At 36.3% G+C, this 22,400-nt stretch overlaps 1 protein-coding gene across 5 annotated transcripts in view; it reads left to right on the forward strand.

Moving 5' to 3' along the window:
- The window catches only part of swm (Zinc finger protein swm), a 71,327-nt gene that overhangs the window by 25,578 nt on the left and 23,349 nt on the right, over positions 1–22,400 (forward strand). For 4 of the 5 annotated variants that reach the window (XM_089648404.1, XM_089648407.1, XM_089648408.1 and 1 more), the window contains exons 9-15: positions 8–142; positions 6,824–7,013; positions 15,199–15,356; positions 15,982–16,139; positions 16,387–16,518; positions 17,482–17,583; positions 18,439–18,705. In XM_089648404.1, coding sequence (XP_089504530.1) covers positions 8–142; positions 6,824–7,013; positions 15,199–15,356; positions 15,982–16,139; positions 16,387–16,518; positions 17,482–17,583; positions 18,439–18,705 — 1,142 coding nt within the window. The remainder of the gene's footprint in view (positions 1–7; positions 143–6,823; positions 7,014–15,198; positions 15,357–15,981; positions 16,140–16,386; positions 16,519–17,481; positions 17,584–18,438; positions 18,706–22,400) is intronic. The other variant, XM_089648405.1, reaches the window with a different exon arrangement.

A 22,400-nucleotide genomic window follows, 5' to 3' on the forward strand; every position in this document is an offset into this window, starting at 1 on the left:
TTTTTAGAAAAAGGCTACTGCATGCGCGGTGACCTGTGCCAGTTTGACCATGGCCTGGATCCTGTGGTGCTCGAAGACGCAACACTGTCCAGAGTCCTGGCTCTGCCCATCACCGGGATTCCTCCGCCGCGACCCATACCAGGTAGGCACCAACCAAACAATTAATTAATTACAAAGTCTTGGCTTCTAAAATAAATAATTATATTTCACTACTTTAAGGTAGAGACGAAAAGAAAAATAATAGTAACAATTGCAAAATGAAGGATGCATAATAACAACTATTTTGTTTTATCTAACATTTTATTATGGTCTATGAAAATTCAATCAACAATTTTTTTCTCTCGAAAATGAAAACAATCTGAACATTTTATTGTAACTTCATGAAACCAGATAAGTACAAGGCATGGACAATTTTTTATGGAGTAAGGAATGAGTTTGAAAAACAAATAATAAAATTCACTAAATAATCTTTTGCATCATACGAAGAAACGTTTGCATGTCCTCCAAATATTATTTTGATTATTATCATGAAAATCTGTCATTTTCTCGTATGAACTTTGTCATTCTGTTTTAAATGTGATCAAATTTGGGTAGTACCGCTACGCTAATGGCTTTGAGCGATAGCTACCCAAATTTGGGTAGCGCCGCTAAGCTAATGGCTTTGGTTGGTGATTTTTATGATTGTTTTTTGTTCAACCTAGGGTCAATCCGCACCAAATCATCCAGAAAATTTTGGATTTGTCACCCACCATCTCAGATTTTGATGAAACTTTAAATTTTTAATCCTTCCATATAGATAAGAAAATATACCAAATTTTACCTTCCTACCTCAACTCGTTTTTTTTTTATGGGCAGTTGAAGTTTGGGCAAAATAAGCGTTTTTACATATTCCGAGCACTCCGGAAGAGCTTGTACCTTCAATGAAAAAAAATTGTATCTTTGTCATTTATAGTGCAAATGCAATGAAAATTTTCAATATTATCAAGGAAACTATGCTGATTGCAGAAAAAAATAAATAAACCCTTTACATTTATCTACTTGACTTTAAAAAATTACCAAAAGTAATTTTTGGGACGGAAAAGGTACTTTACAAAAAAGCAATATCTCGGGAAGGTACAGTGTTAATGAAGTAATTTTTTTTTTTATTCATATCTACAAATAGAATAGAATCACATACAAAAATAAAATTCATGGCATTTTACTTGCTTCAATAAATAAAATCCATTTTAAACTTTTTTCAAACTTTTTGTAATTTTTTTTTTATTCTTATCTACAATAAACATAGTACAACCTAAAAAAATAAAACTCCTGGTATTTTGTGTGCTTCACAGTGTAGAAACGTTTTTAAAATGAGAAATCTTAATCATACAGAATTGTTCCAAGTTTTTTAAAATCTAGATACTGTATTTGCAAATAAAAAAAGTCAAGCTTATTCGGTCCTTTACAACATGCTGGTAAGCTTGCAATGTAAGCTTAAGGCACCAACAAAATAATGTACCTTGTTCCTTACCCTGAATGCATACACCATAGCAATATTTTATAACAAGATCAACTTTTTAACTCTTTTCAATACAAAGTTAACTCTTTAAAAAACAAATACAATAAAAATAAAACAGGCAATGTAGGATTAGGTTAAATGAAAGTACATTACAATAATATTGTTTACAAATAAATGTTCAAGTTCATTTTTTACTTTTATTCTTGATCTGACCCATAAGATGGTTGAACTTTTGATCAGCATGATGAACGTCTTTTTCAAGAAAGTAGTAAGCTCTTCCTGAACCTTTTGTTGTGGGAGGGTCAACGATATTAAAAATATTTTGTAGTGGAACAAAACAAATATCTTCTTTTTGATGTGGCCAGTAAAAGGATGGAGCTGGGCCAAAAGGATGCATAAACTTGATTGATACATCACACTCGTCTTCATCTTTGGAAACCACAAGTCCAAAAAACCAATGGTTGTCATATACGCAAGCTACATAAGAGTTTGTACAAATTTGTACCATACTTAGTTGCTCAGAGCGATTTCGTTCCCCACTGAAGTTAAAAATCAAAGCATAATCTGAATCTGAACTTATCCTTTTTGTGCCAACTTCATTTTCAGACAGAGGAACAAAGCAGTGGAAACCTCGAGTGCCTGGTATTGTTTTAGCTTGTGAAAAACGCTGCTGTAATTGTTGCCTGCAAGTGAATAAGCTTTCTTTTCTCAGCAAGTAAAAATATATATTTTCTACTCTCGACTGACAAAACTTAAAAGTTTTGTCTACAGTTGTGATAGTGTTGCCAGGGCCAAGTTGCAAACTTTCTCTAGTTAGAAGACGTTTTACTGTTCCACCTATTCCATCACAGGGAGATTTCCCATGACTCGTAGCAAAAAACGACCAACATGCTTTCAAGTTGAAGTCTTTTTGATGGTGACACAGATTTAAAAAGTTTTTGCAGTTTTTATATTGCGCTGCGCAACCATCAGTAAAATAATGAACACTTTGAATTTGGGGAAATTTTTGATTTAAAAATTGAGCAACAATTTTTTGAGTTTCGTAAACGAAACTTACATCATGTTCCAAGTCATCTGAAATTACACACAAGCTTGACACTGTGAGATCTTTGCCAGGCTCTTCACAAGTGTAAATTACCACTGGGTGGAGTGAACAACTGTCTTGCGTCCAGTGGTAACCCTGGACTTCATTCTGGATAACATAGGAGAAGTTTTCACTGAAGTCTAATAACACAACAGCTTCATTTATCTGAAGCTGTGCTTTTAGGGACTCTTTGAGATATTTTGATTGAGACTTTGTTATAAAAGAATGAGGAAGAAGTTTTACAAGACTCTTCACAAGATGTTCTACATATTCATGAAAGGGAACTGTAACTGAAACCTGCTGTGTTCTATCAGTAGTTACCCATGCACTGTATGTAATTTCATCTTCTTGGTCCCATTCTTCAAATTTTTCTAACAAATGTTTCTTAAGATTTTCACTAGATGTTGAACACTTATCGCAATGTCGAAGCATACAGTCTCTATTGTTCTTTGAGCACACTAAGTAGTCCATTAAATCATTGTACGTTTCTTCACTGTCACAAGCATTAAGAAGCAACACTACATTTTGATGAATTGCACAAACGCAGACAGAATGAGAGCCTGGAGAACCTACTGGCACACACCATTTGGGACGCAACCAACAAAATTTCGAAATCCCAATTTTTGAAGCAGGGTATTCAAACTTGAAGGTAGCATAAAGTTCATTCAGGTTACAAAGCAATAGTCTTTTGTTGTTCATAAACATTTTTGGTTATGCTAACTTTATCTTTTTTCCCTGGCATAACACGAGAAAATTCATCGTTTTGGTAGAAATTTTTAACCAAAGTAACTGTTCCTTGGTCTAATGGTTTTCCTTTTTTTGGATCAGGTAAAGCAATGATACCATTTTCATTTAGTAGCTCTCGTGCTTTACGAACTGAGTATTCACCAACACTGAATTCTTCAGCAACCTTTTTTCTACTCCACGAAGTTGGAGCGAGAGTTAGAAGCTGAATTCTCTCACGGCGTGTAACTTGTGTTTCCAATTTTTTTTTAACCAACTCAACAAGCCTGTCCATGTCATTAGCTTTTTCTTGAATACATCTTGGTATTTTTGCATCACATTTTACTGGGGAAAATTCTTTTTCTAAAACTTTACTTACTTTTTTCTTTAAGGTTGAACAAGCAGAATCTAACTTCCGTTTAGCGTAACTAGACTTACTGTGGGATGGTATTGCATGTAGTTTAAATGGAGATTCTCCAATGTCAGTTAAAGAAGTGTTGATTTCTTGTAAAAAAATTTCTTTGTTTAAAACATTTTCAACTTCACTTATGTCTTCTTGAAAAGTGTTAAGCTCTTCAATTTCATTGTTAAGGTTTTGGCTCTTACTAATTTTTTCTCTGCATGCATTACAAATTTTTTGTCCAGGGATTGCTTTATTAGTTACTTTTAGAATGGTATTAATGTTCTCTGAAAATTCCAAGGATACTGTTCTTAAAGTTTTTGTAATTTTCCTTTTGTGGCTTTGGAACGGGTCAAAACAAGCTTTTTGAAATGTTTCATATTTATTTAAGTTAAATATTCTGTGGTGCTCACAAATGTTGAAAACCAAGTCTGTAGATACAAAACTTCTTTGTTGAATAAGCTTTTTTTCAAATTCACTTAACAAATCCACACTCGTTAATTTCTCTGACTTAGTATAACTTTTTTTGTGACATTCAGTACCACTATGTTGTCCCACACTACATTTAACTAAACTTGTTTCGATTAGAGACATTTTAACAACGTACACCATAACATGAAACAACTACTGTATTTATATAGATGATCACTGCTTTGAAGCTGACTCAGAACTAAGCATGTCAGAGGAAACAAAGCATGTAGTATCCTGCAAACTTAGTGATGAGGCAGATAGTAATTTTCATGTTCTGTCTTGTTCTTGTTGCAGATACATCATTTCCATGTAGTGACTTGTCTCTAGGACTGTTTCTTTGATATTAGTCCATTCATTCAACCTATATTACTAGCTATATACCTAAACTATAACTTGCCCAATTACAAACTAAAAATAGATATAAAAAAAATCACAAAAAGTTTGAAAAAAGTTTAAAATGGATTTTATTTATTTTTGTATCTAGATTTTAAAAAACCTAGAACAATTCTGTATGATAAAGATTTCTTATTTTAAAAACGTTTCTACACTGTGAAGCACACAAAATACCAGGAGTTTTATTTTTTTAGGTTGTACTATGTTTATTGTAGATAAGAATAAAAAAAAAATTACAAAAAGTTTGAAAAAAGTTTAAAATGGATTTTATTTATTGAAGCAAGTAAAATGCCATGAATTTTATTTTTGTATGTGATTCTATTCTATTTGTAGATATGAATAAAAAAAAAAATATTGTAAAAATACACGACGATCAATGCGGCTTTGTATCGGGGAAATCAACAATAGATGCTATTCAAACAGTCAGAATCATAGTTGAAAAATATCGAGATGCAAAAAAAGATTTACACATGGTATTTATAGACTTGGAAAAAGCATTTGACAGGGTACCCCGAAGCCTGATATGGGCGGCATTGAGATCTCATAACGTACCAGAAGGATATGTGCTCTCCATACAAGATATGTATACAGACGTAGAAACACAAGTAAGATGCACATCAGGGATGTCACCAACATTTCCAATTAAAGTGGGGGTACACCAAGGATCTGTCCTCAGCCCATTGCTATTCATAATGGTCATGAATTACCTAACGAGTCAAGAAATGAACAGTATTCTCAAGACTATGCTTTTTGCAGATGATGTAGTACTGATAGAAGAAAATCATTATGATCTACAAAATAGCCTGGAAAGGTGGAGAAAGATCCTGGAGGATAATGGACTAAAAATTAGCAGGAAAAAGACGGAATATTTGTATTTACCATTTGAAGACCCAAATGCTGTAACTCCTTCGATGCAATTGGATGGAGTAACATTAGCCAACTGTGACTCATTTAAGTATCTGGGCTCACTCATCCACAGAGACGGAGGATGTGCAGCGGATGTCAACCATAGGATAGGAGTGGGATGGATGAAATTTAGATCCGTAACAGGAATTTTGTGCGACACGAAAATGCCAATAAAACTTAAAGGAAAGACATACCAGACTATTGTTAGACCCGCGATAATGTATGGCTCCGAATGCTGGACTATGTACAACTCTTACTCTAGGCAACTCGAATCAGCAGAAATGCGAATGCTTAGATGGACGGCAGGAGTATCATTAAAAGATAAAATTAAAAGCTCACGCATTCGTGGTAGCCTGGGTGTCACTGACATAAACAGTAAGCTAGAGGAACGACAGTTAAGATGGTATGGGCACATAAGACGGAGACCACCAGACCACACTGTGAAGCAGGCAATGTCTATAGAGCTTCAAAGACAGTCATCCAGAGGTAGACCAAAGAACTCCTGGATGATCCAATGCTCCAAAATCCTACAAAGAAACGGCCTAGATGAAAGCGACACTCAGAACCGAAGAAGCTATAACCTGAGAACGAGAAGAGCCGACCCCAACAGCCTACCTAGGCAATGAGTTGGGATAGTGCTAGGAAGAAGAAGAAGAAGAAGAATAAAAAAAAAAATTACTTCATTAACACTGTACCTTCCCGAGATATTGCTTTTTTGTAAAGTACCTTTTCCGTCCCAATAGATAAATGTAAAGGGTTTATTTATTTTTTTCTGCAATCAGCATAGTTTCCTTGATAATATTGAAAATTTTCATTGCATTTGCACTATAAATGACAAAGATACAATTTTTTTTCATTGAAGGTACAAGCTCTTCCGGAGTGCTCGGAATATGTAAAAACGCTTATTTTGCCCAAACTTCAACTGCCCATAAAAAAAAAACGAGTTGAGGTAGGAAGGTAAAATTTGGTATATTTTCTTATCTATATGGAAGGATTAAAAATTTAAAGTTTCATCAAAATCTGAGATGGTGGGTGACATGGCCTGGATGATTTGGTGCGGATTGACCCCCTAAGAATATCTGATAGACAGTGAAATATAGGTGGATTCATTGGCCTTAAACCACAGTACACAGTTTATAGGTTTTTGTATTAATATTTGCAGGTATGATTTTTTGAATTAGAGGGGCCGAATCTAAAACCAGAATCTCTATCGCTCAAGATGTTTTTTAAATACACTATCGCTTGCATATAAACATCATATTATTTCAATAAATTAGTTATTCAGTTTGGGTATTTTGATATTTAGTCTGTATATATAAATTGTATGAACTAATGAACACGTTTCCAGGTCACCTGGCAGAATACAACCCCCTGGCGCCGGACATCTGGACCCGCGGCCAGCAGCAGCCACCCGGCCAGCAGCTCCACCACAACCGCTTCTCCGCCCCGCCTCCCCCTCCCCCACCACCCCACCATCCCAACCACCCACAGCACCATCTGCAGATGTCCAGGGAGCTGATACCCATACCCACTGTGAGGTGAGAGATCGTCATATTTGTAACTTACCTACTGTAACAAAACCTGATCCTTGCGCTAATTTTTATGTCCGTGTGAGCTTTAATTCCATCCTTTATGTTTGAAAAATTTACTGACCGCAATATCATTATCACTTGCGCTGATGTCACCCTAGATTCTACTGTTTTATTTCATGAATAAACAGTAGAATCTACGGTGACCTCTATGACAATTTACTGACCCCAATATCAGAATCACTTGCGCTGATGTCACCCTAGATTCTACTGTTTATTTCATGAATGTAGCCTCCATGACAATTTACTGACCACAATATCAGAATATCAGAAATTCATTTATGTAAAACGGCATCGCAAAAATAAAATAAAAATTTGTGTTTAGGTCATTATTTCTTCGAAAATACCTCTTTATTGTTGTTTTTCGTGTAAGGTATGTATTCAGGCTTATGTAGAAATAATAAAACCAATTTATATATTTGTTTAAATATATGTTTTTGACAGTTGTCTAATAACATAAATCGTTGTTTTTATTTAGATATTTGATCAAAACTCACTACGGTCATTTTTGCTCAGTTCTGCAAATTCTCGCCCGATGTTTTGCTACCTGACATTCAGGAAGTTAATGAACGAGACCATTGAACAAAATAATCCTCTTAGTACTGTATGAAAATATAACAAACCGCTGAACAGCTAGCTACCGTCAACTTTGGCATGGACGAAAATTTGGAACAGTTGGAAATTATTGATAATGTCAGTAACTACATGTAAGGGAATGTATGAATGAGAGCATGATAGTAGGTATGCCAATTACATAGTATGCCTGTTGTGTTTCATCGTCTTTATTACCATACCATCTACCTGTTCATAATCTGTTAATAGTATTTTACTTGGTGTTGATCGCCATTGTCGCAAGATGAACAATCACCACACTACATACAAATATAATTCGACGCAATCAGAGATGTGCAAAATGGGTACCCAAAACCATTTGAAATGCAAAATGGAAATGGGTCAAAACTTTTCCATTTGAAAATGCAAAATGTTTTTAGAAAAGCATTTCAAATGCAAAATACCTATTTTCAAAATGCATTGAAAATGCAAAATGGTTTCTCAGGTCAAACAATTAAAACAATTATAGAATTTTTAAACAATTTTGTCATTGTTCGCGCAATATATATGGGATTGTTAGGTATGCATCCACAGGCTTAAAGGACAAGTGTAATGTCAATACCAAATCCTGCAAATGTCCTACCTACCTTTTTACCCATCCCAAAATGTCACCATATTAAAAATATTGTTGCGACACATGTAAAATCTGACAAGTGGTGTCAGTTGCTTATCAGAGTTCGGAGTGATAATTAATATCAGACAGGGCGAATATACATATATTTTGTGAAGTGAAATCAACTAATACTCCTGGAGACGTGTGATAGTCATCAACGGGTGAGTCCATCTTTCCTGCATTCCAATCTGGGCTTATCTTGTGCTCCAGAAGCCCAGATTTATACCTTTGATTATTGCACTGTCCATCGGGTTTGTCGGATGCATATATCGTCCCATACCTATCATTCGGAGTAGTTTGGGACTGGTCCTTTGGGCGTGTGGCATAGGGCCTCATAGAGCCTCTGCACCACCTTTAAAATATAGTGGAGTCGCAGCTTCGCGACACCATTTTTGGTTCTTTCGAGCCGGATTACCAACGGGGTATTTAAAATTAACATATTTAAAGTTATAAATAAATATTATTTCCTCTTTATACTTTGTTAATTTGTATGTACTAGGTTGCATTTGTAATTATTGTTGTGTTTAAATTCCTACATACAATTAATCATGGCGACTAGCGATAGTACTCAGGATATTAAAATCAAGTTAGTAGAATCGAAGATTAATTTGATGCATAATCGTGTTAATGAATTATACGAGAAAGCGAAAAGTATTGCGGACAGGGAGACGAGAAGTTCGGAGGATTTTCTTAAACAAACGGTTAATATAGCTACATATTATGCACAATTTAACACATTTTGTGATGAATTTCATACACTTCAGTTGAAAAAGGATTCAAATTACAATATGAATTTCGATTTATGGAGTAAATTCGAAAATAAGTACTGTTTTGTAGTTTCTATACGCGAAAGCATTATAGCAAAGCAAGATTCATCACGTGATCGACAGAAGTTAAATAATTCACCATTAATTAAACTCCCACCGATCGAGATGCCATCGTTCGATGGTAATCAAGAGAATTGGTCGATATTTTATGAAGCTTTTAAATTAAACATTCACTCAAATGAAAATTTGAATACATCGCAGAAGATGCAATATCTGATAGGGAAACTCCAAGGAAAGGCGTTATCAGTTTTTGCGGGAATACTTCCGAACGAACAAAATTATTTTTTAATTTGGGAAGCTCTCGAAAAGAAATATCAGGACAAACGCGTGCTAGGTACCTTTTATCTGAACAATATTTTGAATTTAAAATTATTGGCACCTAGTAACCCAAATGAGTTAAATAATTTTATTGAACGGTTTGCGTCTTCCATAGCTGCACTCAAGGAATTAGGTATTGATGACCTAACCGATTTTATAATATTACATGTTGCACTGAAAAAATTAGATATACAGTTGGTGCAAAATTTCGAAATGTCTATACGGGAGAAAGCTATACCTACATATACCGATTTAATAGAATACATTCGGTCGCATGTTAAAATCCTAGAACGAACTGGGCAAAATGATAATAAAGTTGTTAATAATAAAAACAAAGTTACGCATTCATTCGCTGTGGTCGAACCGAAGTCAAGTAATAATAATCGTAACAGGTGTCGGAAATGTAATCATTCTGATCATGTTGAATTGTTTAAATGTGAACAATTTAACGAATTAAGACCAAATGCTCGCTTTCAGTTTGTGAAATTAAATAATTTATGTGTAAACTGCTTAAGCGATAAACATAAAACTGTGAAATGTCCATCTAAATCGGATTGTAGAATTTGTAAAAAACGACATCACACCGCTCTGCATTTTGAGAGCACGGTGAATACTGAAAGTCAATCGAAAAACGAAGCCATTACATTAATAGCGCGTAATAATAAACATTATAATAATTTTTCTGCGGGTAATATAGCTACGAATGTACTACTGTCAACCGCGCAGTTATTTGCTTATGACAATAAAAATAATCAAGTAACCGTAAGGTGTTTAATTGATTGCGCCTCGCAACAAAATTTAATCAGTTTAAACACTTGTAATGAATTAAATCTTAAAATAATTCCTTTAAATAATTCAGTAGTTAAAAGTGTTGGTTCAGTAGAGACACCAATATTGGGACACGTTGCGTTAAAAATTAAATCCCGCGTTTCAGAAGATACTTATAAAATTAGTCTATTAGTTGTCGATAAAATAACTGATAAGCTTCCTACACAACATGTTGACACAAAGTCATGTGAGCATTTAGTGGGTTTAAACTTAGCGGATGAATCCTGGAACGTTCCATCCGATGTTGATATCTTATTAGGTGCACAGTTATTTCCATATATTCTGCTGGGGAATAAGGTTTTATCTAAACATAATACGAATGCACCACCGGCTATACAGACAGTATTCGGGTATATTGTAATGGGTGAAATACCTACGTGTACGCCGGAGGTTTCGTGGACGTTCGGCCCCATAACCAATGTAGATTTATATAATGCGTTATCCAAGTTTTGGACGATGGAAGACATGCCTATTAAGTCGTTGATGAGTGCTGAAGATGCAGAATGTGAGAAAATGTACCTCGAGTCAGTCCAACGGGATGAATCGGGAAGGTATATTGTATCTTTACCGTTTAAGATAGATCCTAATAATTTAGGTGATTCGCGCCGTGTCGCGCAGCGTCGATATGAATATTTAGAACGGAAATTTAATACGTCGCCAGAATTGCATTGCAGTTATAATGAAGTAGTTTCTGAATATCTGGAAAAGGGATATATGAGGGTTGAAGTTCCGTCTTCATCTAATATTGATGAGGGATATTTCATTCCTCATCACGCAGTAATCCGTAAAGATAAATCAACAACTAAAACTCGTGTTGTATTAGACGCAAGTACAAAGACCAGTTCAGGGTTGTCACTTAATGATATTTTGTATACAGGTCCAAATTTGCAATCTAATTTATTTACACTTTTAATTAAATTTCGCTTATTCGCTGTAGCATTAACCGCAGATGTTAAGCAAATGTATCTACGTATAATGGTAACGGAAAGCCATCGAAAATATCAAAAAATTCTTTATAGATTTCACAAAGATGAACAAATTGGAGTTTATCAATTTAATTCACTCGCGTTTGGTTTGAACTGTTCACCATTTCTAGCAATGCGAACTATACGGCAGCTAGCGAGCGATGAAAGAAATCGTTATCCGAAAGCGGCGGAAGTTGCAATTAATGATTTATATATGGACGATTTTGTATATTCTGTAAATACTATAAGTGAAGGCATCATTTTGGCTACAGATTTAATGGCGATGTTCAAGTGTGGAGGATTTGAATTAGTCAAATGGTCGAGTAATTCTCCTCATTTACTGGCCCAATTACCAGAGTCGCACCGCGCGACAATGGATTTTTCGGATAAATGTAGCATTTTAGGATTAAAATGGGATCCGATATCTGATTGTTTTCAATTTATGATATGTCCGACGGAGGAAAAAACTATATGTAAAAGATCAATCCTTTCCACAATAGCTCGTTTATTCGATGTATTAGGTTTGGTTGCTCCGGTAATTTTATATGCCAAATTACTTTTACAAGAGCTGTGGTTAGAGAAAGTAGGATGGGACGAGGAACTACCCCAAAGTATTGTTAATAGATATGTCAAATTCAAGGAAGAATTACCGATGCTTTCTAATTTAAATTTACCTCGATATTTGGGAGTAAAGGAGGACTGCACGATAAATATTATCGCCTTCGCAGATGCGAGTATGAAAGCGTACGGTTGTGTAATATACCTTCATGTAACGGATAAGGGTGGCAACACTACAATGAATTTGATATGTTCTAAATCCAAGGTGGCCCCTCTGAAAACAGTGTCGCTCGCTCGATTGGAATTATGCGCTGCGCTTATTTTATCTAGACTCGTTAGATCTATTATAGATACTTATAGAAATCTCGTTTCGATAAACGATATATTTGCTTTTTCAGATTCAAAAATAGCACTTTCTTGGATTCACTCGTCCCCGCACCGGTGGCAAACTTTTGTAGCTAATCGAGTTAGTGAAATTCAGGAAAATTTACCCGCGAAACATTTTTATCACATAGATGGCGTTACCAATCCTAGTGATTGTTTATCACGAGGACTACTGCCTGCTCAGCTGGTCGATCATTCTCTTTGGTGGCACGGTCCGCCCTGGGCTGCGAACCCAGTATCCGAGTGGCCTGTCGAAAGATTTTCCCCCTCACGAGAGGAGGAGAATACTTTGGAATTGAAAAAATCGCATACATTTACGATAACGTCAATAGAGGAAAATTCTCCGATATATAATCTCGCTTTAAAAATTTCCTCATGGCCAAAACTGCTGAGAATTGTGGTATATATTTACGATTTATGCGAAAGTTATCACGCTCAACAGTTATAAGTTCCACGGAATTAAACATTGCTGAAATGAATGTATTAAAAGCTTTACAGAATAGGTATTTTAGTGCCGATATACAATTAATACAGAGGGATAAATTATGCTCACCTTCAATCCGAAAACTAAACCCGTTCTTAGATCATAATGGCTTGTTACGTATAGGTGGTAGATTAACAAACGCGAATATACCTTTTGAAAACAAACATCCAGTACTTTTGCCAAGACAGGATCATATTGTCGATATAATTATAGACTTTCACCATCGTGTGAATTGTCATACTGGTGCACATCTCCTTATGTCAATAATTAGACAGCGTTATTGGATCTTATCGGGGAGAAATCTAATACGCAAAAGAGTACATGCTTGTAATTTCTGTTTTAAAACTGCACCTTCTAATATTATACCGCTAATGGCAGATTTACCTACAGCTAGAGTTCAGGAAGCAAAGGCATTTACACATACGGGTGTAGATTTTGCCGGACCAATAAATATAACCCTTTCTAGGCGTCGTGGGGTAAAAAGTCAAAAGGCATATATATGTCTATTTATTTGTTTAACAACGAAGGCTATACATATGGAAGTGGTATCAGATCTAAGCACGGACAATTTTTTAAACGCATTTAAGCGTTTTCTATCCAGACGCGGACCGGTTTCATGTATGTACAGTGACAATGCGACAAATTTCATAGGCGCAAAGAATTGTCTGGATGACTTATATAATTTTTTAGAGGCAAATTCAACTAAAGAAGTTCTTCGCAATGAATTTAACATTCGGAGAATTGAATGGAAGACGATTCCACCCCGCGCTCCTCACTTTGGAGGATTATGGGAGTCAAATATTAAATGCATTAAATCGCATCTGTATAGGGTTGTGGGTACTCAACTTTTATGTTATGAAGAGCTTCTCACAGTTCTGACACAAATAGAGGCTGTACTTAATTCACGGCCATTATGTTTATTAAGCAGTTCTCATTATCCAGAAGCTCTTACTCCGGCTCATTTTCTGATGTCTACCCCGATTCAGCATCTACCTGCTTATGATTTGACTAATGAACGCATTAGTCTACTGAAAAGGAAAGAGCTTTTGGACCACCTCGTTCAATCTTATTGGAAGAAGTGGCATATAGAGTATCTTCACTCTCTGCAGATGAGAAAAAAATGGAATAGTCCCGCGAATAACATTCTAGTAGGTACCATAGTATTGGTGCATCAAGAGGATGCGCCTCCACTTTATTGGCCGGTGGGTGTTGTTGAGGAGGTGTTCCCTGGTAAAGACGGAGTGGTTCGTGTCGCACGCGTAAGGACCCCTTCCGGGAACTTTAAACGACCAGTCGTAAAATTGTGTCCTTTGCCTACACAATAATTATTATTTCTTTATTTCATTATTTTATAAATTTTCGTTTTAACTTTGCAATATTAATAGCGTATTGATAAGAATATTTATATTTCATCTTTCGTTTTACATTTAACTTTTTACTTTATTTGAAAGTACTTAAAATTTCGGAAGGTACTTTCAACGCCGGGAGAATGTTCGCGCAATATATATGGGATTGTTAGGTATGCATCCACAGGCTTAAAGGACAAGTGTAATGTCAATACCAAATCCTGCAAATGTCCTACCTACCTTTTTACCCATCCCAAAATGTCACCATATTAAAAATATTGTTGCGACACATGTAAAATCTGACAAGTGGTGTCAGTTGCTTATCAGAGTTCGGAGTGATAATTAATATCAGACAGGGCGAATATACATATATTTTGTGAAGTGAAATCAACTAATACTCCTGGAGACGTGTGATAGTCATCAACGGGTGAGTCCATCTTTCCTGCATTCCAATCTGGGCTTATCTTGTGCTCCAGAAGCCCAGATTTATACCTTTGATTATTGCACTGTCCATCGGGTTTGTCGGATGCATATATCGTCCCATACCTATCATTCGGAGTAGTTTGGGACTGGTCCTTTGGGCGTGTGGCATAGGGCCTCATAGAGCCTCTGCACCACCTTTAAAATATAGTGGAGTCGCAGCTTCGCGACACCAGACATCAATGTATAACAAACATATTACATGATGGTAAATCCAAAAACACCGCGACTACAAATTATGAAACCACAAAAAATTTGCGCGGGACTAATGTTGCCAACGTAAAAACATAGAAACTGCTATCTAACATTTAATATTACAGAAAAGCATTTAAAATGCAAAATGGTTTTTAGAAAAGCATTTAAAATGCAAAATGGAAAATACCCATTTTGCATTTACATTTGAAATGGATTTATTTGAAATAAAGCACATCTCTGGACGCAATGCAGTCACTTGACTCTGACTATTGTTTTAGCGGTCTTGGCACCAAAAAGCTGTTACAGTTTACATTGTGTGATTCGTAATGGTCATTTGGTTATGTACCTTCCTGTTAGAAGTCTTTGTGAGTGTTCCTATTCGATACAACCAATACTAAGTGATTCTACCAGTCGCAAGTAAAATAACAGTCCAGTTAGAACTTCCCGATGTTGGAATTCCCTAATATTATTAGTATCGTTACTTAAATGCACCATAATCTAACTTTTGCTCGTTGTGTTTCCAGAGTGGAAGACCTGCGCCCCAGCATCGGGCAGATGGGCCCCAAGGCCAGCAACGGGCAGCAGAACATGTCAGTGAGACCGCCGGCGCTGCCCGGCAGCGGGGCACAGTTCCCCGGGCAAAACCAGGGCCCCATGCCCATCAACAACTACAACAGGAGGGGTGAGTCATTTTGGATAAACCAATTATGAAAATTCATGATTTCTCATCAAAGGAATCAAGATACCCTAACACACAATAAAAATGACTGTCCCAAGCCAAAAAGGATGTAAGCGACAAATCGCTAATCTGAGAGGATTAATAACTCTGTCTCGGCACACGCTCCTTGCTTCATTCACATTTTGCTTGTCATTCATACTCTTCTGTTATTCTGACTATTGACATGGTCCGACTCAAGTACCGGATTCGCTCGATTGTATCATCTCTTTCTCGGGCGTCTCCGACTTCTAACACAAAATGAATCCTTTCGCTATTCATGAAAAGAGCGAAAACAGTATAAAAAATTAGTGTATAGTGGAAACATTATCTTTTTTTCAATTATTTACTTACATAGAATTTCATTGCTTTTTCTTACTATTCAATTGTCAATTTGCATCCTTTTGGCTTGGAACCGCTGATAATTCGAGACGTTGACTACAAACCGATTTTTTGAAAAATATCATATATATACATAACCTCAAAAATATAAGTGATTGGTTTTTTTGGTAGTTTGTCGTGCCACTCTTCTCTCCTTCATTGTAATGTAAAAGGTATAATATTATTTACAATAATGTAATGTTTCCCTTAGTGTTTGTGCCCGGGCAGAACAGCCAGAGCCGCCACATCAGCCCCAAGATGCAGGGGGGCAACTGCTCCCTGGAGCTGAAGAAGGTGCCCCGGGGCCTCAACGATATCCTGCACCTGAACAATCACTTCAGCAAGTTCGGCAAGATAGTCAACATACAAGTGAGTGGAACTCTGGTATAATTCTGCAAGATGAGAGTGATGCAACAGTGTGGTCAATTGGTTCATACATTTATTACTTAGAACACAAACTTGTTCTACAGGGAAATTGGAGTGGGAGTCACAATCCTCAGCAATGAGTTCACAACTACAAAAAAAGATTAATTTTTCTTATTGCATTCTTGTTGTCTTAGAGAAATTTCAGTGCAATTAAAAGTTTCAATTTATTTATTCTAATTTTTGTCCGCAGGTAAGCTTCGAAGGGGATCCAGAAGCAGCCATTATAACCTTCTCCTCGCACACCGAGGCCAACGTTGCCTACAAGAGCACCGAGGCCGTGCTGAACAACCGATTCATCAAGGTCTTCTGGCACAACACTGAGGTTGGTAGACTTATGATACCATATAACCCTTGTCTTTTTGGTTGTCTTCTTGAATAAGCAATTCTTAGTGGCTTTTGGATGGTCAAGTTTTAACCGAATTGGGACCCTAAACCACTGGAAAACCTTTTGTGCACCAGTCACAAAAAAATTCCCGCCGACAAATCGTTCATGCACTGCTGGCATTGGAATTTTACCCTAGCTGGTATTTTTTTATATGCGATTTAAACCTGTATGCCATGAGAAAATGCATACATTTTTCTAACAGAATTGCTTGCAGTTGAAACACTTTAGAGTTCATTTTTGATTCCATTTTTTATTTCCCTCAAAACGGTCTGGTTCGATTCAATCAATGTTGCCAGAAGTAGAAATTTAAATTGAGCCCAGAGAATTGGGAATGATCTGACAAAGATTTGAAAAGTGTTTTAGTACTAGCATCTGAAACATTAACCTTCTTACTTATTAGATTCTTGCGCGCCGGTTTAGTGTTGGTGTAGTTACTCTAGATAATTTACCCTATTATTCCATTAACCCACAACCCCTTTTGCAATTTTAGAAGATATTCTTCACAAACAACAAATATCCGTAGTCCTTTGGGAGATCATACCCCAGCCTGACACGGTCTCATAAAAATTATGCTATCTCATTTTGTAGTATGGTGAGAAATATAAATTAAACAGTGTTAGAAAGAGAGAATACCGCGCTTTCAGTTTGTATGAAAAAAATTACTGTAAACGCTCCCAAAAATTAAAAATAATTCTATGAAATAACATCAAGCATTTGAAAAATATTTGTCAAGGTTTGCAATTTGTCGATAGATATTTTTATTTTAAATGTAAAAAAGGGAGGTGACCAAAATTTCTAATTAAATATGTTTTTTAGTTTTATTTAAATACAATTAAGTTTAGATAATAAAAACCTTGTATTCTTAGTGCTTTACTTATTTAAATGTTTACCCTTTTGCAGAGCAAACAAGAGAACGTTCCTCCGGGACAGAGGGTGCCCGTGAAGGACGGCAAGTTGGCAATGCCCAATCACCACAATAACAACCACGGCTCGCACAATAAGGTAAGAAATTCATGCTCCACTACAATCCTTTCCTTGGAGAATCCTGTTTTCCTCCAGGAAACACTTCCACTCACCATTCCTGCCTGTCTCCTGCTATTTCTTCACACTTGTGCTCAAGGATACGCTGTTGACCCCATAGATAATGGAGACAAAGGAGGCATGGAAGCATGCCGACTGTCGCCAAGCTACGACAAAATGAATGCGGCGGAGCCAATGAAAGTTTTGCGTTTGGTGTATAGTGTAGGAATGAAAGGATGATGTTGGCGACATGGTTTTATACTAATAATGGTTTATGGCCCATCTCCCTTTTTCTATTATCTATGGTAGGCCTCCATGCCAAACAGTCACCTATGTTAAACTTGCTCAACATTTAAATAGCCATTATTTAATCCTCTTTTAAAGTTGTTGAAACAACTTGTTGATTCCCCTGAACTGTTATTGTTGTTAAACTATTACATCAAACAGAATTGTTTATCAGGAATTACCTAACATATAGTATTCCCAGGCAGAATTCGTCATGTAGCATTTGAAACTTCGTAAAACATTCGTAACTTGCTTGTTATTATATGGGTGACAGTGACCGTTCTTCTATAATTAACGGGTCTTTTTCAATATAATCCCAGCCTGAAGAATGTTTGAAAAAAGAATTGTCATTGAGATAGTGGTGTTTCTTTGGACAAATTGTACAATTCCGTATTCGAAATAAAATATATACAAATCTTATGATTTCAGAGGATGTTTTGGTTTTGATTTATTAAATTAAATTAAAGAGAAAATTAGAAACATGCTTTCTTAGATGCAAGGTCTACTGTTCGCAAAACTACCCACTTTTATACAACAATCAAATTATCATAGGTGCTGATCAACAAGGACAATCTAAAGATCACCAACACGGCTCTGGCCGAAGCCAAACTCCTCACCCAGCAGAAGCTCCAGAAGCAGCAGCTGGAGGAGGCCGCGGCCGGTGCATCCGCCGGCGAGGCGGCCGCCGCCACGGCCGCCGTGTCCATGGAGGCCGTGGCGCCCACCAGCAGCGAGAGGGATGCTGCCAAGATGACCAATGGCGGCGAGGCCAGCCAGAAGCCCGAGAACGGCACCGCCAGACAGGAGACAGCCAATATTGTGAGTTTTTTCAAATGCCTTAAAAGTATTTTGTATTCAGGTGGTCGATAGTGCGGATGGGGGAACCCTCGACCAACAGTCGGACGGGTCAAATGTGTAACCGTTTTTTTAACTCACATTATGCTAGGTGAAAAAAGTTTTTTTTTCACTCTGCGTAACTTTTTTCTCCTTTATTATTTAATTCAGACCTCTCCAAGATTGACACAAACAAATCCCTTCCTTAACCTGCCTCATGATGTCACCCATTCCTGTATTGTTATGGTATAGTTCCACTGGCTTTAAGTTATCGATAGAAGGGTAAATGCAGGAAACTGCATTAACGGAGGAATGAACGCGTTTTGAACTAAAATTACCTGAAACAATAAAAATTAAACTTGAAACTTAAATAAAAATTAACATGGTTAAATGAGAATGATTTTTAACTTGTGTGGAAAAATAGCAATTTTTGGCATTTTTTTGTTTTAACGTTGGATTTAAAAATAAATATGATGGAAAAATTTCTGATTATATTCATTGCATCAACTGCACGTCACTGATGGACAAGTATGGGTATCATGACACATCACTACCTGCCTTCAAAACTTATTTGCATACAAGGGGAACGCAACCTTTGTATAACATGTAATAAATTCACAGTGGACATGGGCTAAAAAGACCGGATGAATCAATTTAGTTCAGTGACACATATGAATCAATTTCGAGTATGCATTAACTGGTTTAATTTATTGAGTTCCTAAAACCTGTTGCAATGCGTGTCAATATATGGAATTGTTAGAAGGGGAAATTTGTTACAAAATTCTTTTTTTTTATTCTTATCTTTCTTAAAACAAATTAAAGACAAACATTCCCCGTTTACCGATAACCTGACATTACTTATTTGCGCTACTCTCTCCATTAAAAGTTGAAATTGTAGCTTGTGCTATGACGGAGGACAGATGATGAACTCGCAACTCCTGGGTGCAAACAATACATAGAGATTAATATATTTTAAAGGTAAAATCTACATTCTGAAACATTTTCGAGGTTCGCCATAAACCAAATGCTGTAAGACCCTGCGCAGAAAAGTTCCATACTGAACTGCGCTGCAAACCGTTACCTTACTACAGCGAACTTAATTTTCTGCGCAGCGTCTTGCAGCATTCGATTTACGTCGATTGCTTGCCGTGCCTTTCGATAATCAAAACTGTATAAGTAGGTACTTAACATGGTCAAGATTTGTTCCGATGAGTTTAAAGTTTATTTGAAATTCAACCAACAAAAATATTAATGTTAAATATTTTAAAGTTTTTTTGCATTATGTTTGCATAGTTTTTCATTGAAAATCTAAAACATTTTTTGTTAGTAACAAGTTTCTGATTAAAAGTTTGTACATCACTGGAGTGTTGAGGTCACAAATGCAAGCTAAGACATGAAGTGGAGGTTATTTATCCCACTCAGCTTTAGAGCTTCTCAAACTGTTTGATTTATTATTATATTTTCTCATGAAAAGTAACTATCTAACTACCCAACCATCACATTGTTTCTCCGCAGGAGTAGGCAGAGAGGACACACCGCCAAATAACTCGGTCTTGGCACACACTCCTTGTCTCATTTACATTCATAGATACTCTTCTATTATTCTGACTCTTGATATGGCCCGACTCAAGTATCTGATTCACATGACTGCCATGTCTTCCTCGGGCGTCCCCGACTTCTGCTACCATTCACATTCTCTTTACACTCCTTTCTTCGCTTACTCACTCTACATGCCCAAACCATCTAAGCGTCCCTTTCTTAATCTTACTCTTTATGCTTACAACAGCCTTGCACTCTTTGCGGATCTCCACATTTCTCACACGATCACACGTGGTTTTACCACACATATTCCTCAGGGATTTCATTTATAAGCAAATATGTCCTCGTTTATTTATTTTTATGTCAAACATGACGTTTTATAAATGAGTATTTACATAGTGTTTTGTTCATACTGGCCAGACCAGATATTTAAATTGTCATTTATTTAAATGCGATTGTCCTTCCTATTCTGTTCTACTATAATTTCCCTAAGCTTTTCCCTGGATTTTATTTTACAAGAGTTTATTTTTATCTTGGAAACTGAGTTAAAACCGTTAGTGGGCTATTACGTTACATGCACGTCGGAATGAGCGTTCTGCGTGCTGCTCCATTCCCTGCACAGTGCAGAGTCCCACAATGTACTGCGCTGCAAATCCTTTACTTTTCTGCAGTGTTCCAAAGCATGTGCGGAAGAGCCTACCATAGTTTTTAACAAATATTATCTACAGCTTGAAACCCTTAACTTTTCAGGTGGTCAAAGGAGAAATTAACAAACAAAATATTTTTTTGATAGACTGAATGCTGTAGAAATGAGATCGAAACCATGTACGATCGTGTGAGAAATGTGGAGATCCACAAAGAATGCAAGGCTAATGTAAGCTTAACCTTTTGAACGCGTTAATTTGCTCCGTTTTATCTATACCCGTACGCGGTACATATTTTCAATTACCTATGCACGCAATTGAATGTCAAATTATAGCATTCTGGCATGATTTATTGGACTATATAGACAGAACAGATTATTCTCCACAATATGAAAACAAATCCTCGTGTGTCAACACTCTTAGATGTTTATAAAAACAAAAACATAAAATTTCATACAAAGACGTACCGTATCTTTTGAATGTGGTCCCGCCATTCACTCGGCGTGTGTGTACTTAGGCCACTGCGTTGATAGACACAAGTGGGACACCATGATCACTTATCATTTTTAGTTATGAAAAGTTGTGAATGACATACTAGTACTAACGCCATCCGTTGACAAATATGTAAACTAAAGGACTAAAAGGCGCGAAGAGGCGCACTTGATTATCAATCTTTTTTTATGTAATACAATTTTATTTTTGAGAAATTTTTGTAGATGTCAGCATCGTGATAGTTCTACCAATGTCCAAGTGAGCAAGAAATACATTTATGACGAAAGAGCGCTGGAATATCGGCCGTCAAAGTTTCCGTATCAACTGTTGATACAGCCGCGTGTGAGTATAGACTTTTTTGCCGTAACAACAGTTGATACGGCCGCGTGCAAAGAGTTAATCAGTAAGATTAAGAAAGGGACGCTGTATGTGAATGAATGAGGCAAGGAATGTGTGCCAAGACTGAGTTATTTGGCAGTCCTTCCTCTCTGCCCACCCCTTCAGGAAACGGCGTGATAGTTAGTTAGATATATTTATCCAAGAAATTCTATAAGAAAAATTAGTTTTTTTTAAATTTGGTAATAGTCAAACACTATCTGTGTACAATGGCCTTTATAACTCGAAGGTCAAACATTCTAAATTATAGTATAGTTAATCAGCTATTTACTATCTTTTAATAATAAATCAAACAGTTTTACAATCTGTGTGTTGTGTTGTCATCATTTGCAGTTACTTATTTATTTTCCAATGTAGTCTTGTTCGCACTTGCAAATAATGAACAGTTATCTTGCACTGTCATACTATATTTTACAACAGCACAACTTTTACACATAAGCAAATACTCATTTGATTAAGTCAGGTGTTTAAAAAAAGTGTGAACTAATGAATATAGTTAATTCAAATTCATTTTGGTTTATAGCGTGACAGCTGTTTCGATTTCTTTGGTTCACTGTGAAATATATTGTGGCATATTGCAAGCTAATTAAAAAGTTGTTGTGAAATTAG

Source organism: Hesperophylax consimilis, chromosome 27, assembly GCF_061612785.1.
Source record: "Hesperophylax consimilis isolate HC1 chromosome 27, BYU_Hcon_1.0, whole genome shotgun sequence".
Lineage (NCBI taxonomy): Eukaryota > Metazoa > Arthropoda > Insecta > Trichoptera > Limnephilidae > Hesperophylax > Hesperophylax consimilis.